Source organism: Leptonotus elevatus, chromosome 3, assembly GCF_054856555.1.
Source record: "Leptonotus elevatus isolate MCC_2025b chromosome 3, RoL_Lele_1.0, whole genome shotgun sequence".
NCBI lineage: Eukaryota > Metazoa > Chordata > Actinopteri > Syngnathiformes > Syngnathidae > Leptonotus > Leptonotus elevatus.
The window spans coordinates 21,233,657-21,251,656 of record NC_141241.1 but is presented as its reverse complement, the minus strand read 5'-3'; the positions used below and the strand labels follow the sequence as shown (position 1 = coordinate 21,251,656).

The 18,000-nt window shown below is 39.0% G+C and overlaps 1 protein-coding gene across 1 annotated transcript in view; it reads right to left on the bottom strand.

The window, feature by feature from the left end:
- The window catches only part of luzp2 (leucine zipper protein 2), a 157,839-nt gene that overhangs the window by 81,350 nt on the left and 58,489 nt on the right, over nt 1-18,000 (bottom strand). The window contains exon 2 of the mRNA XM_086072231.1: nt 870-987. Within this exon, the coding sequence (XP_085928357.1) occupies nt 870-987 (118 nt within the window). The remainder of the gene's footprint in view (nt 1-869; nt 988-18,000) is intronic.

Sequence of the window (18,000 nt, the reverse complement as noted above, 5' to 3'; positions counted from 1 at the left end):
TCCCCGCTATCCTAACCTAATGACACCAAACAACAAAACCACCCCATGCTGTGTTGTGCAAAGGGCTCTTTTGCATAAAATTACCCTTCACGGATGGCACAAATCTGCTGAACAGCAAACTAACAAAGTGGAAGAACTATTTGTGTGCACTTTTTTTCCACAAAAAGAAAAACAAATCTCACTCAATATTTTCATATTATTGAGGTACTATGTTTGTCCTAGATCATTCACAAAAAAATATTAGACTGCACAACAAATACATGACTGCCATCGAGTTGGTGAAAGGTGATATTACAAATTAAAACTACAGTTGACCCTTGCATATTCAGTTTGGCAATGTTTTTAATATATTAGATATTTAACAATTCAATGGGATTTTTTTCTTCTTTAATTTTTGCCATTTTCATGAAAAACATATTGAAAGTTTATTGTAGTTTTTGATTAAAAAAAATGTTGAACAAAGCTTTATTTCTTCTTCTTATTATTATTATTCTTATTTTTAGGGGGGGATTAATCGACTGGCCATGCGGTTGGCTTAGGGGCATAATTAATATGTTACCATTGTAAATATTGCTCAATTGCTGCTTAATTTCTTCGTCTCCAATGGACTTGCCATGTTCCAAAACAATGGTGTGCAGGGGACCCTCCTTATGAGTAGAGGTTTGTATTTCACGCCTCAAAACATTACCCACGGAGTAAATGGCTCTATTCTTTGTGTCACCATGTACTTAAACCAGAAAAAAATTCCATATATTTTTAAAATTGATAATAGTTCAGTTGTTTGTCAGACTGCTATATGTTGCATTTTTTACAACTCCAAAAAACAGCACTTTCATTGACTTTACAGTGAGAAAGAGAAAATATATAACCTGAATGTTGCCTTTTATGCTGTCCAGCTCCTTGGATGTCTTGGAGAGTTGGTGCAAGATGCTGCTTCTATCAGTGAAGACTTCCTTTAGCTTCTTTTCCAGACCATCATAGCTTTGTCTTTTAAGAGAGAAAGAAAGAAAGAAAGAAAGAAAGAAAGAAAGAAAGAAAGAAAGAAAGAAAGAAAGAAAGAAAGAAAGAAAGAAAGAAAGAAAGAAATGTTGCTTTTAATGTGTACCACTGACTGAGATTCAACTTTTACTGGCACCTATGCCAGGAGACTAAGCAGCAATATCAGAGACAAAGTGTAAAGCAAAGGTAAGGGAAACAAATATATCTGCTAAGCACAGTCCCCAGCGAATAAAAACAAATGGGAAAAGACACATGTACTGTGCCGCCGATTGCTTTCAACCAATCCTTTTAGTGACGTCTGTTTTAGAGAGATATGTCTGTTGACCAGAGGCATGCCCCTACTGTTCCATTTTGATATTGGAAGGGGTCCATTCAGCTGTTAAGGGGCGTGGGGTGGATGGGGAGGAGGGGGGGCAGTGTGTTGTGGGTGTAATGTCACATCCTGTTTGTCTCTGTAAAATTGAGCTTCCACTGCACAATACTGCTGAAGGTTTTTTTTTTTTGCCGTTTGTCACTGAAGCTTCAGCGAAAAAGACAAATGAAACTTCACAATATGTTTGCATGAATTGGGTGATGTCAAAAAAATATGTCATCATAGTCATGGACACCCACTGAGATGCCAGAGGTGCTTTACTAACAGACAGTTTGCACACATACTGCAAAAGTGAACTAATACAAGCGCTATGACCATGTGAACCAGTACATTTGAATTATTTTATGGCTCATTTAACAGACATGCACCAAAATAAAGGTGCACCTCTCACTGCCTGTTACTAAATAACATTTTCTTTAAATCCAATGTGCTTGTTTACTAACTAAAGAACAGCCAACAGCTCATTTGGGAAGTGTTTCAAATCAAGTGTATCTGTATGCAATTAACCTGTTGGTGAAAAGAGATGGGGGGCCTTAAATTTCCCTTCCAGACCATAAATGTGCTTACTGTGGTGCCCTGGGTATTTTAAATATCTTGTAAACTCTTCGCAAAAAGTCACAAAAGCAACTGGGCAGATGGCAAGGTTATTGATCCGGAAGGAAGCAGGTTTGTACAAGGAGATCAATTGCTGATGGTCAGTCAAATGGTCATCTTCTTAGATCCTCTCTTGCAACATTTTATACTGGTTATTGGCAGCAAGGATTAGATACGACAGTTACATCAAGCAGTCTTACAAGTAGTCTTAGACATTATTTCTTCCTCTTCATTTATTCTTGACTTTTCAGCTGACTTTGGTAAAAAGGCAGATATACCCTAAGAGCACATCTAAAGACAGATAACTCATTCATAGTCACAGTCCCACAGTCACCCATGGAGCCGGCACAGAAGTCATACGAGTGAACTACTGCACTCAATCAGTGACAATTATTAGGGCCCATTCTTCTTCTTATGTACTATTATTACTATTCGGATTCATTTCCCCATTGAATCACAATGTTCAGGGCCACATGAAAACACACTTTTTAGCGCCCTCAAATAAATCAACGTGATAAACAAAATCCAATTCTGATTTGACCTTGAAGATTTGAAGCATTTGTAGCACCCTTAGATCAGTTGTCAGTTGAAGCTGATGCTAATATGAGCAGGAAGTGAGCTATGATTTTATTTATTTTTTGAATGTCAAATTTTTGCCCATTTTAGCAAATTTACAGCACTTATAATTTTGTTGTGTCCTAAAAGTTTATTCAGATTGATTTAAAACTTAGAATGTACCATCTCAAAATCTGGGAAAATAGCAGGGAAAAAAATCATTTTTTTTTAACATACAATAGGGGGCAGGGCATCACATTTTGTGTTTCATATTTCCTTTGCCACAAGAGGAAATGCTTAATAATTCCCCTGCACATGCACCCAAAAAAATCCCAAACCTCACATGTATATTAATTAATTGCCTGTATATAATAATATTGTGCAATACATATAGCGCCACCTAGTGGTGACAAGAAATACCATATTTTACATTTTAATGTACTGTGCCGAGTACGTTGAACGAATCCAATTGAAAATTTGTCAGAAAAGCCTCAAGATGATCATGCTTTATATCGAATATTGTGACTTTTCAGCAGAGGGCGTGGCTATTATGGTGCTAATTTTAATTTTCTGTGACAACAAAAGATGCTGGTCCTTGACCCAGATACTCATATTTTGTCAAATTTCTATACATTTGTTGAGAGTCCAGGCCTGAAGGCATCTACAAACTTATTTTTCATTGCAGTGGTAGTGCCACAAATTGGAGCAGGGAAATAATCATGCACACATAATTTATGCATATGCACAGCCGCAGATATTGTACATGGGATTGATTAATTCCCATAGATTTGTGTCTGTTCAAAACAAACCAAAGCTAAACAAGGACTTGAAACTACATTGAATGCAAAAGTAAAGCTAAATCAAGCTATTTGTATAGTCCTTACTCACAAAAGCATCTCAAAGGGCTTCACAAACCTGAACGGGGCAAGGGAAAACAAATGCCTTGGGTTGTGGGGGAGACCGCAGAAGAGGGTCTAAACGTTCACGAGAATGTATTAAACATTGCTTACACATCAGGCCTGGCATAAAATTCCATATTCCAGAGATTTATTGTGGGACTAAAAAATCTAATTCCAATTTGCCTGTACTCCTAGTTATTATCTTAATGACAAGAAGTGTGCCATTGCAAATTACAACTACAATAATGAGCATATTGTTAAATGAATAATTTTCTGACAGTAACAATCAAAACGGAACTACAGCCTCGGCGAAAGCAGAATATCTGATGCGACGCTTGTATTGGATATCATTTTATTGTGCTTGTGGTCATAATTATGTGCCTGGTGGGTGTAAAATACTGACTACAATGTGCAACTGATAGGTGCACTTCTCACAAAAGGTTAGGTATATTCGGCTTTCGGGTGGAAAGAAGAACCTAAACTGCACTGTATAATCTCTCCAGGTCAAATTAATGTGACCTTCTCTAAGCTTTTAATGCACATGCTGTCCAACTGTTGGACTTGCTGTTCTGTAACAAGCAACTGAACGGCTAAATTCACCAAATGTCTTTCTGTAACTCTGTATATCAGTTGCACCCTGCTGTGATGCTCTAAACTGTGTGGTGTCTTCTCTCTCAGAACATGTTTGAAACCTCACACTGGTGAGGTATTTTTGATCAGTTGTTACATCTTGGCCTCTTGATGGCAAAATTTGAACCGCAAGATTAGAAGGACTGTTTAAATAAGAAATCTAACTGAACCAGCACACACATTGGATCAAACAGCTGCGGGGAAATTTTCTTTGTACTTTGGAATGCTTAGCAGTTGGACATATGCAGTCAACATTTTATAGAAGATAAAAATCTAATTGAGTTATATTTAGTATACTTTTTAGGTTCATCCTAAAATGTAACCCAAAAGCAGAATAGCCATAACTTTTTCTGAGTTGTGTGTATGTTTTTAGGGATGAGGGATGGATAGATCATGTTTTAAAGATAACTACAAGAAGTTAGGATTACATCATAAATACTTAAATGTTAGCAAATACTTTAGAATAAAGCCCCTAATTTATGCTTGATAGCATTTGATTTAGTAGTATTTTATTGTACACAATGTTTGATGGCTGACTCGTCAGAAACACATTAGACTAGAGGCCTGACTGAAAGCTGTTACTTTTAATTTGTTCAGATTTCAGTAAAATTACCTTTAAGATTAATATTATTTTAAATAATTTCGTCTAGAGTCCCAACTATCGTGATCATGAACCCTTTATTAATCGTGCAGGCAGTAATTAACTAATTTACTCCCAAAAACGACCACCGGAAGTTAAGATCAGGTTTGTTGACAGAAAGAAAAAGATTGCTCTTTTATTTTATTTTATATTTTTCTTCTTTTCTTCCGAGAGAGCTCAGTATTGTTCATCCGGTAATTTTACCGATTTGACATGTCATCATCATTGCTCTCTCTTTTTTTTATTTTTGTTTTTTTATTTTGTATGTGGGTGATCATGTGCATGTGCGTGTGTGTGTGTGCATGTGTGCGTGCGTGTGAGTGTGTACTCATTAGTTCACCTAAAACCTATTAAAAATCCCATACCGTTCACCTAAACCGAATACTTCAGAATCCAGCTAGAGTCGTGAGGTTGTCAGGAGACCCGAGGAAGGATCAAAGAAAAGAAAGGAAAGTGAAATCCAGCACCGACCAGACATTACCTACTACCCACCGGGTTACCAACCAGAGTCTTTAACCAACCCCAGAAACATCTAAATTACAACAAATTAGGGAGACCTCAAGAGACCAAAGGAGAGACTGAGGAAAGGAAGGAAGGATAGATGAAGCAGAGTGAGATCCACAGACATCAGCCTCCACCGATTCAACGACCAGAGAAAGAAGCAGATTGTGTTTGAATTTCGATAGATGCTGGTGTGGTGGATCTGGCATGCATGAAAACCTCCACCAAAGAGAGGAGCCGTTGACCCGGCCAGGACAGAGCAAGCACAACCCCCCAGGGCCTCCCAGGCCACGGCAGCGCCAAGGGAAGGGACAACCCCCGGGCTCTGCAGGGGCAACCGGCCGGAGAGCAAACCCAGGAGCGCCCCCCACCCCAACACGGCCCGCGCCCCCAACCCAACGCAGCAGGACGGTGTCTGAACATCTGCTGAAGGGGGTCAACAGGATAGGTAGGTATGCTTGGCTAAGCTGAGACGACTGGCTGTGAATGCACTGTCAATTTGTAGCGAGTGTGATGATTGGTGACTGAGGAGACACAGAAGGACACTGTGTATCCTAGAAGCACTTCAACATCCTGTCTTACTGTGCACAGAGGAATGTCTTCAGGAATGCCTTTTATACCCAAAGCTTTGGCTGCCATTGGTAGAAACATTGATCTTTCCGATCCGTCATCTAGGATCGCGAAAGTGTTCAGAGTCCGTGCCCCGTAGTGGATGAGGATGGGGAACACCTTTAACATGACACTGTTTCCTGCGCTTGAGGTAGAGAGGGTTGGAGGTGGAGCTAACTAAACAGCTCTCTTCTTTAACTGCTACTTCTTGGGGGGGCCTTCCCTGTCTTAGTATTCACCTCATGGAGGGCTAGAAGGTGATTTCCCTGACAAATGCTACAGGGCTTCTTTAGGGTGCAGTGGGCAGCTAAATAGGCACATGCGCAGCGCCAACAGCGTTTGTTAGCCTGGATCCCTCTTTGAGCTGCTCTGTGGAGAGCTTCGCAACCTCAGTACACTGACTAAGATAATGTTCATTACTCTCGCAGTAGGTGCAGTATGGGCAGGTCTTAGACTTCCTCTTATCTGCTGTACTCTTCATGGGAAGGGGGAGCTGCGGCCTCTCCAGCACCATGCAGGAGTGAGAAGGAGTGAGCTGGGAGGTGAGGAGAAGGTGAGTAAAAAGGCTGATTACTGGCCTCTTCAATCTTGAGGGATTGCATGTTACTTGGCAGGTCTGGCTCGAGCTCGGGCAAAGGTGAGGGGCTACAGCGCCTGAGTGTTTCGCCGTACTTGGAGCAGGTTGTAGGGTTGGGCCATTCCGGTTCTCAATGAGCAGGCAATGTCTATAAGTTATTTGATCTAATTTTGGACCTGGTTCAACTGGTTTAGGCCTGACTGGATCCATTGATGTGATTGGTGCGACTTCACATTCTCCTGTATTTCATTGATCACTTGGGGGTAAGTAGTAACTGTGGTAGGAGCTAGGCTGGGACAAGACTGGAAGTGTGGATTGAAGAAGAGCGTCCCATTCTGCGCTGGTTCTCCGAAGACGGGTTGGGGCTAATTCAGGAGTCTCCGTGTGAGCAGCATTCCCATGGAAGCTTTGGGGAGGAGGTTTCCGGAATGGGGTCGCCTGGGCTGAATGCTCTCGTGGCTGATCCTACATAATTCACTTCATAGTCTTGTAGGGCAGGAGGAGGCCGGGTTCGTCGCTTAGGTCTCACAACAGGATACATCTCTTCACTGGGTCTATCATAAATCCAGCAATCCTGCTCAAAGTACCACTTTTGTTATGACGATAATAGAAAGGAGCTGATTATTTCAGGGGCTTACTGAAAACACGACGGTGTGCCGGTCATAGCACAGGCAGGAAGAGAAAGGACTCCAGGGTATGATTCAGTAATCTTACATTGGTTGAAACATAGAACAATAGAACGTGAGTTCTGAGATTTTAATTGAAAAAGGCTTTAAATTGACTTGAAAGCAAATTGATATTGAGCTTGAAATTGAATAGGAATTGAGCTTGAAATTAACTTGACATTGAAATTGAATGAAATTAATTTTGTTGTCATCAACTCAGTGTGTAAAGGGGCATCAATAAGGTATGTAAAGGTGCTTTAGAAGATGAACAGGCTTCAACTAGCTGATCTGGATCGCAACTGGCTCAAACAGGAACAGGAAATAAATTGTAACGCGTAACAACACGAGACAGCAGCGCGTGAACTAAATTAAATGTAATGCTGAGCCTTTACTACATTAAGAAGTATCAAGATCTACAATAAGCATAATTGGATGCTGGCAGCAGTGGTGCTTAGTTGACCAGAATGGAGTGAACATCGCTGTGGACGCAATGGTCAGAATGCAAGCTGATCTACTCTTCTGGAAGCCACAACATGTGTGAAAGCTGATCCAAGGTCAGCAATGACGCTACAAATATACTTTGTTTTCCTGATGAAAGAAGAGACTCTATATATTCTAACGCTGATAACAAAAGAACGGAAAAGGATAGAAATACACTTCTTGTTTTGTGATGGAAAAAGAGAGTCTAATCTTTCTTTTGGTAGGTTCCATGTTTTTATAGCAATATAACACAATATTCCGTGGGCCTTGCAAAATCAGTCAAAAACCAGTAAAACATCTATGAGCGAAGGAGGTTGCTTCCGTGAAAATGGCTGGGAGTGAATGAATTAGGAACATGTTAACATTATTTGCTTCCATACAGCTATTATTGATCTAAAATTTCAAATTTCAAACATCTCAACATGTGTGAAGTTCACTGCCTTTGCCACAAAACCTTTTTAGCCTATTAAGTAATTAAAAGACAAAACTAACTATAACTAACTCCTTACTCTTTAACTATTGCAGTCTGGACTTTCATTCAAAAATCCTGCACACTCTCCTCGTATCACAGATTCCCACCAGCAGATCATTTAAAACAACACATATATCACTAGTTCAAAACAGCTGGAACACAATAAAAGAGTAAAGTCAAACACACACGTGGCTTGTCACCCAGCAGCATCAGCTGGAACTGTATTGCAAGTTTACACAACGGGGGAAAAGAAGGTGAAAGATTGCTCTTGTCAGCTATAATTCATAATGCGATCATTTAGTAACTGTTGGCAAAAGAGCGTGTATGAAAAGATGCTTAAATAGTTAATTCCTTGGATGGTTGCTAAAAGTCTACCATTGCATTTGCAAAACCACCAATCCCATTTGGAAAAGAGCATAGACATTATGTAATGCCAAAGACAATGCCTAACAAAGCCGTGTGCGGGCAGACAAGCAAATGGCCTTAAAGCAGAGGCACTGAAAAAATGAAATCTTTAATTAGAGACATTTGCAGTTTGTAAGAAGACTAAGACTGTCGTCAAGAAACTCATCAGACTCTAAGCTGAGGGGGAGGCTCCATTTATTCGATGCTATTATTAAGGACAAATACGTCAGAACTTTCTGAGTATGGAAGTATGAAAAATTATTTCAGGAAATAAAAGCAATGCTACTGAATAGTTGACAAGGGCTAGCCTGTAAATATAACACAGTAAGAAATACATTCAGCTTTATTGGACAGCCAGAACACAAATTTGCAAATGCTGCAATGCTCTCCCATATTTCTTCTACTGTAGCATATGCTAAACCATATTTCTGCCACATTGATGCCAATTTCCATTTGCAAGCCCTGGAGCATCTACTGAATTCTTCAAGTTCATGATTAATGTGCAAGGGCACTCTTAAATACTCAAATGGAAACCCATAATGTAAATTGCACGATCAAATTATGGAATTTAAAAAAGGATGTTGTTCCTATAATGCAATTGTTGACAATAATATGAAGTGGTTGATCGTTACAGTGAAGAAAAACATTTTGCTGCTTGACTCACGCAGTAGGCTACTTTTTTTTTCATGGGGAATTCAGTTACAATACCTGTCTATTAATATTGTAACCATAAAAATCAAATCGCCAACTCTGCCTTGTTTTCTTTCATCTGAGGGTGGTTGCAGAAATATTCCCGTGTACGTACCACCACAACTGACAAGGCATCAATTCAGTCGGATGACAATGTGCCGCATGAGGCACTCAACATCAGTGTCTTGAACACTGAAGTGTAGTGAAGATGAAAAAGAAAACATTAGCTGACAGGAGTGGAATATTCCTGAGTATGCTAAAAGTGTTCAATTTATTCATATTGTTGTCACAGCTGCCTGATTGCAATGTTCTGTTTGAAAGCATCTACATCAGTCTCAACACTGAAAGACAGATTATTTGGGTACCCTATTCTAGACCACTGGTAGTGATAGCATCACATGAACTCTGCTCAAGTGTGAAGACAGAAAAAGGTCACCTTACTTATTTTCTTTTCCCTGATATTGTAGTATCACAAAACAGACAAAATGTGATGTGTTTGGTGGACACCAGTTGAGGCACATCATCATCATCATCACAAAAAATACTGTATAGCGTAATTCGTACAACCCAATTCCAGTACATGGAAAAACAATCACTGAAACTAATAGGTGATTTGTTTACTGTTCCTCAAGTAGCCAATGTTTTTAGAAAATGTCCAAAAGCAAGGACAAGCAGTCAAGGACAAATGAAAGAGTTTTCCTGAATGCATTATCGAGAGAGGCTGTGGCCGTATAAACTAACCAGGGCAGTCAAGCCCAAGTGGGATCAAGGGCTTTGATGTATGTCTAGTATCAAACAAACCACACATGGCGTGCCGCGTGTCAACATGTTTTTTGTTCTTACTTGCTCGTATGATGAAACAAGAAAAAATCTCCTTGTGCGGCCAGATTATTTTGTAGAAATCTGATGAGTATTAAACAATTAGGAGAATGAAAAGGGCACTGAAATAAGTAGATGTCAGATATGTCCTATTATTTATTTATGAATAAATTGCAAGACGTGCCCTTTTTCTCACTTGAGCTCCTGCCCCCAAAATGTCTTTGCACATCCCTAAAGGTATATAAACATATGCATAATTCACTTTTTAGATCACACAAGAAATCATATTTTTACTTTATGTGCTAAATTGTTAATTGAAATTGATACAAACTCCATCAGTTAACACAGTACTGAAATGTGAAACTTCCAATTTGCTTATCACTTAAGTTATGTAATCTTCCATGGAAATAAAAGGCACAAAGTCAATGAAATAAAAATAATTAGCATGTTAACTAATTCACAAATTAACATTTTCAAGCACAACTAGATGCCAATTAGATTCCTTTGACATTTTGCACTGAATATGAACAATTCTGTTTTTAGACCGATGAGCGCTTCGTTGAAAATCTAAGGTTTTCACAGCAATGCTGTTAGTCCTTGTAACACTTCAACTTAAAATAATCCCCCCCCCAAAAAAAAGTTGTCTTTTAAAAATGTTTATTCAACAGCATAGCACAGAGGTAGGGAACCCTGGTCCTTGAGAGCCGCTGTCCTGCTTGTTTTCCATGTCTCCCTCCATCAACACACCTGATTGATGAACAAGATTGTTATCAGGCTTCTACAGAGCTTGCTGCTTAGCTGATCAGTTGAGTCAGCTGTGTCTGAGGAGAGAGACATGCAAAACAGGCAGGACAGTGGCTCTCAAGGACCAGGGTTCCCGTGAGGACCAGGGTTAGCGCAACCCAACAGTATAACTGTATGAGTTAAGCGATGTTAATATAATGCACAATGAAAACACATTCCTAGTTTTGAACATATTTGTTTGATTTTTTTCTCTCATATTAATTACAACAGTCACATGAAAATAATAAAATTATTTCTGTACATGTCAGACAAACATGTCAAACTCACATATGTTCTCCCTTGTTTGTCAAGACCTCGCCAACTCATTTTCGCATGAGCCCACCACCTTATACAGTATACTGTACGTCCCTCTTATATATTTTACAAGACATAATTAAGTTTGGTTGTCTTGATACCACTGAATACAAGATGCTGCTCGGACATATTTTCTTCCCTTATGCTATCACTCTTGATGGCATGACCCCAATTTAGGCACTCATATCACCATAATTGACTTTTAAAAACCTCTCAGCATCCTCATTGCCAACTTTTACCACATTTTGTGTGTAACTCCATCGAGTTTCTCATCAGTGTTGTATCACACTGCCATCCCTTGCTTACGTAACTGATATTTATTTTTCACCCCCTCCAAAATGGGCATGCTTGTAGCTGTTGTAAAATCTCACATTCTCCCTCAGAGATGTTTGTTACATACCGAATCTAAGTGTAAAAACAAACAAACAAAAGAACAAGAAAAGAAGAAAAAAGAGAAAAACAGCAACGGTATCATCAATGTATCCCTGGGACACGAACACTACTACTACAGCTTTGACTTATAGTTAGACCTCACTTTTGCTTTATATAAGGAAAGCACATGCATGATAGAATACAATATAATATATTAGCAGAAGTTAACCACTCCTATTAATTTGCTAATAACAAGAAAACACTTTTCAAACACTTTAAAGGAGACATATTGAACTTTGACTTTCTGGTTTTTGTATACAAATATCTCACAAACGAGAAAATTGCATCTCAAGGGTTTTATCCTATGTTAATAAAAAATTGTTGTTGTGTCTCTGGAGTGCCTGCCCATTGCCCATTTCTGAAAATGTTTATGTGCGCCACATCCACTTAATTAGCCCCAGTGTAACTTAACATGATGGTAGCCATTCCTTACACCGAGTTTCTCAGCCAATAATATGCTCAGCGCAGCTGGCCATGTTTCAAGAGGGAAATAACCTCTTTGAAGCGGTGGTCAAAGCACTATCATCTCAAAGCCAAAAGGAAAATAGGGTTGCAGTGTTACACACAGATTAGCATTGGCTAACCTAACAGTGTTATTAGTATTAACCAGGCTCGAGGGAGTAACATGTACATGTACTGCCGTTACGTAATCAGATTGCATTTTTTTTTTAACTGTATTCCATTAGTTACAGGAAAAAACATTTAATCAGATTACAGGTACATTTATTAAAAATGGGGATTACTTCGAGGGATTACAATTTCTACAATGAGAGAGAGTGCGAAAGAGGGCGAGAGAGTCTATTAGTCGTGCAGTCCACACGCGGCCAGTTTGAAAAAACTTCACGTACGGGTGGAGGAAATGTCGACCGGTATTCACTGGAACTTACTCGGAGCGAAAGTTTGAGCTGAGAGTCCAGCGGCATGCTATGCGCTGTAGCTTCTTGCTAGTTAGCCCGCTAGCCTACAACCATAATGTGAGTTACACCTTCCAAACAAATCTTCCTGCCACCAATTCACTATTTAAACATCATACACAATATATACACGGCTAAACTTGTGACAGGGATAAAAGTTCATTTTGCAGTTGATGTCACACATCATCATCTTCATTCTATCTATCTATCTATCTATCTATCTATCTATCTATCTATCTATCTATCTATCTATCTATCTATCTATCTATCTATCTATCTATCTATCTATCTATCTATCTATCTATCTATCTATCTATCTATCTATCTATCTATCTATCTATCTAACTGTGAGGTGTGGTTTGAAAACATATGGCCATCAATCAATCAATCAATAGCCTACATGCTTTTTAATTACACAAGGATGTTTGCTATTTGTAGGCTGGTCTCTATCACCCGCAATTAGCAGGGGCACATGGTATAGAATATATATTGTGGTGATATTTATTTTGATTTTGTCTTCATGAGCATACTCAATATTGGAGTAATCCAAAAGTAATCAAGTTACATTACTTTAATGTTATGGTACTTGGATTACATTACTAACTACATTTTTTAGCAGGTAACGTGTAACTGTAATGGATTACATTTTAAAAGTAACCCTCCAAACCCTGGTATTAACGTCTGATAATGATAATGTTACAGTGAGGCTGGATTAACTGTCAATGTGCTGGTAAATTAAGCTATCCTATTTGTGTTTAGCGATTAGCATTAGCATTAACTAACAAGTGTAATTCTGTGGCTTGGTGATGAAATGCTGTTAGCTACCACAAATAGGCAATGGAAACTATGAGAGCTCACTTTAAGTGTGTATGTGTGTGGAGTGGGGAAGCCAGTTGTCTCTTTGTGCATGGTAATTGAATGTGATATTAAGATATTAATATGAATCTGTTATATTAATATTACATTGCAAAGTGTTAACGTGCCACCTTCAAAACATCCTCAATTTATGACGGCTCTGATATGTCAGGGTCACAAATGGTGTATGGTGGAATGTGTTAATGCGACAAGAACAAGAAGAACTCACTATGCACTGTTTTTCATTTGATTCTTTTATATTTATGGCCTACAAGTAATTGCAATTTTGACTTTCAGACTAGTATACAAAGTTATATTCACCACCGCAGGAACAGGAAAGCATCATACACCTGGTTTCTTGGTGAACAAATTAATCATACAACCCCCCCTCCCCCAATAATCGGGTTAACAGCACAAATGTGTCTAGCCAAGGACCAACTGTGAATCCCAAGTTACAGGAAGATACCCATATAATATGTATAGGTTCGTTTTTTGAGTCTGCGCACCCTGAATTCGAATGTACTACTAATACTCTTTAACATTGAGAAATGTGAGCTGTTGCTGCTGTTGCCAGCACTTGTTAAAGTTAAATATGATCCTGGCTTCTAGTATGCAGATACACGTTACAGTATGTGTCTAAATCACGTCAAGGACCGTCTGTGAGGTCTTGCAGGAATGAGACAAGAAGACAAGTTAAGCCATCTGGAGGGAAAGCAGGAGGAGGAAGCGCGAGGTAGAGAATTCAAAATCAGATGACAGATGTGGCTTTATCACAGGTTTTATGCCCTTCTGGTACACCACTCTCTGAGAAAGTCTGAAGGAGAAACCCACAGGCAGCTGGATTATCCATTAAGTATGAGCATCGAAGGTAGACTTATCATGCGAACAAATATAATATTGTGTCCAGCATCATGTAGTAGACCTTTGCTGATATACTGAAAAAAACTGCAGTGACAGTCAGAGTCGTCTGGTTGACTTAAACTCACCCGCTGGCCAAAGTTTGGACTGGCATGATGAAATGCAAAGAAAAGCCCCAACATGCTGCTTGACTGTTTCTGTCACAGTAGAGATAAGACGATAGCTGAACAGAAAGGAATGACTGATGAGTAAAGATTTTGATCACTGTGTAATTGACAATGAAGCTCATGTTTGAGATCTGTGATTATTTTTATATTGGAACATGCAAAGGCATAGTTGCTATTAAGCAAGGCAGGCAATTGCTTGGGGCCCCTTTGCCAGCAGGGATTCCCAGAGGGCCAACAGATTTGACACAAACCGCATATCCTTCGGCATTAGCAGTGCAGCAATGACAATTGACCGTCTCAAATTCCCTGAGTCAGGTGTTTTTTTTTCCTTTCTTTAAACGCCCCCAAAACAAAACCATGTCTAGTAAGGCTGGTTATTTTTTGTAAATGAATATAAATAGAAGTAAAGCTTTTTTTTTTTTTTTTTTTTTTAAGCGACCATGTATATATAGTAAGGTGTTTTTTTTATTTTTTAAACCATGCTTATAGTAAGGCGGCCTTTGTTTTGTTTGTTTTTTAAACAACCATGTATATAGTAAAGCGTTTTTTGGGTGTGATTTTTTAAACAGCCTTGTATATAGTAAGGTGTTTTTTTAACGACCATGCATAGTAAATAAAGCATTTTTAAAAAGATGACTATTTATCGTAAGGCTTTTTCATTTTTATTTTTAAAGACCATGTATATATATAGTAAGGCGGGTTTTTTAACATGACCATATATAGTCAGGCATAATGTGTCTTACTTCTAAAAAAAAAAAATTAACATGCCGTTTTTTTTAACGACCATGTATAGTAAGGCTTTTTAAAAAAGATGACTATGTATCTTAAGGCGACTTTTTTCTTAAATTACCTTGTTATATATATATATATATATATATATATAGTTAGGCCTTTTTTTTTTTTTTTTACAAATAGTAAGACCATTTTGTTTAAAACGACCATATAGTAAGGTGTTAAAAAAAAAAAGAAGACCTGCATGTATACTAAGGCGTTTTTTTTTAAGAGCTCAGTATTGTTCATTCGGTAATTTTATCGATTTGACATGTCATCATCATTGTTCTCTTTTTTATTTTGTATGTGGGTGAGTATGTGTAGGTGCGTGCGTGTGAGTATGTGTGTATTCATTAGTTCACCAAAACCAAAAATCAGGAGACCCGAGGAAGGATCAAAGAAAACAAAGGAAAGTGAAATCCAGCACCGACCAGACACCACCCACCGGGCCACCAACCAGAGTCTTTCACCAACCCCAGAAACATCTAAATTCCAACAAATCAGGGAGACCTCAAGAGACCAAAGGAGAGACTGAGGAAAGGAAGGAAGGACAGACAAAGCAGAGTGAGATCCACAGACACCAGCCTCCACCGATTCAATGACCTGAGGAAGAAGCAGATTGTGTCTGAGTTTCAATAGATGCTGGTGTGGTGGATCTGGCATGCATGAAAACCTCCACCAAAGAGGGAAGCCGTCGACCCCTGCCAGGACAGAGCAAGCGCAACACCTCAGGGCCCCCCAGGCCGCGGCAGCGCCAAAGGACGACCCCCGGGCCCCGCCGGGGCCACCGGCCGGAGAGCAAACCCAGGAGTAGGAGCGCCCCCCACCCCAACACGGCCCGCGCCCCCAACCCAACGCAGCAGGACGGGGCACTGCAGGCCCGCCAGGCACCCCACCGGTCCACAGCCCCCGTTCCCCCCCGCCACCCATCCACAGCCCCCGTTCCCCCCCGCCACCCATCCACCCCCGCCATCCACCCCAACCCACCCCCAGCCGCCCCCAAAACCCCAGACACCCCCCCACCCCCAGTTTTTTTTTTAAACAACCGTGCGATTAGTATTTTTATTTTCTTACTCACTTCGAAGGATTCTTGCTAGAGTTAAACAAACAAACAAAACAAGTCACTTGAATGAAGCACAATTAATGGTGATTGTTTATTGAAGATAATGATGCGCAATTTTAAAATGACGTACTATGTATACTACGAATGGCCGCCGGGTCACCCAATCCCTTCTTATTTGGGGCCTTTAGGGAATGTTGCTACGCCACTGGGAACATGTTATGGCTCACAACAGCAAGTCTGTTTTGTAACCAGACAAGACCTATATTACCTGAGTCCCACCCAAGCTGTTAATTTAAATTCATTTTTAATAGTTTATATTATTTCACAGCTTTAATGTTAATTTGGAGGCCTAAACATTGGGAAGCTAACATACACTTCTTAAGCTTTTTGTAGTTGTAGTTTATTGTACACTGTCGTGCTCTGTAATTCATTGTTGGTGAAACAACAGAAATCAAAACCAAGTAAAGGCGTGTTAATCATTCATTCGGAACAAAGACTGGCATTCAAGGTAGCCTACATATGTTTAAAGATTTGGTCGTGTAGAACAATCCACTACAAATGAGGACACACAAGATTTCTATGGAATGTGAAACTGAAGTGTTTTAACACTCACTTCAATTCCCGTGTCTTAGATCCCAAATTCATTGGCTGGAGAGTTTAATCACTTGAGCCTCTCTAAAAAATATATATTAAATATTTGTCTCTTTAGTGAGACTTGCTTTGTGGACTTTATTAAACTCTCATGTCGGATTAAGATGTTCTTGAACAAAACCATATTGTATTCTCGAAAAGACTATCTTGTGCAACTATCTTGCACTGTACCCACCAACAAATCTTATTACAGGTCCAGTTTATGAACTGAGGAAAGCACTACAGATTTAACCGGATATTTGTTTGGGTTTGTGTTGTCTGATGTTTGTTGCTACTTTCTCAGAACCAGTCCACTGATATGCTGCAAGAAAGAGATAACTCAACATTTACAGTAGCCTATACACACTACAACAGAGTTACCCTCAGTTTCAAAAATGGTTTCCATTTACATGAGCAAAGTTTGCATTCATTCTTTCGCTGCATTCTTTAGTACAACAAAAAAAACTAATCTCTTTGACATACCTGTAGTTTTAAGTATAATTTAGTTTTTCGTCATTATCTTAGACAATGGTACTCTAATTTTTTTTTTTACACAATAGAACTTTAAATACAGAATGAAAAGCATTACAAATAATAATAATAATAATAATAATAATAATAATAATAAGAATAACAAGAAGAAGAATAATCTATTATTACACTTATTTATTTATTTTTTTACTATTTATCTCAGGAGGAAACATACTATATTGAACATACACCAAAAAAAAAAAAAAATGGTGCTGGCTACATAAAGCTAATTTACTTGTACTTGTACAGTACTTGATTTTGTGTGTGCCATCCATCCATCCATTCATCCATCCATCTATTCCCTGAGCTGCTTATTCCTCTTATAATAATAATAATAAAAATAAATAATAAAATAATAAAATAATAAATAAATACATAAATGATGGTGATGTGATTTGTAATCACATTGAGGACCTTTTACTTATGTTTCTTTGGGATGCCACTTGCAGTTATGCCTAAGCCTTGTTCACATTTTAACGCCGTACTTGCCTGGCTTACTGGACATGCATTGCCGCAAGGGGAAGTTTCTCCGTAAGGGAAAACAAACATTCATCTACTGTTACCTCTGACACTGGGCTGAACATCAGTAGAAAGAGCTGAACTTATCTCTCGAAGGCAACCTTGATGGTAGCAAGCTTGCCCGATTTTGTTCTTGTATCTCTGTTGTCAAGCCTGAGGACTCTTGTAATCATTCAAAGGGTCTGAAGTGACGTTGTTGTTCGGAATATAGTTGCACATCCCAGAGAGTATCAGTGGCCTCATTATTGGAGTTG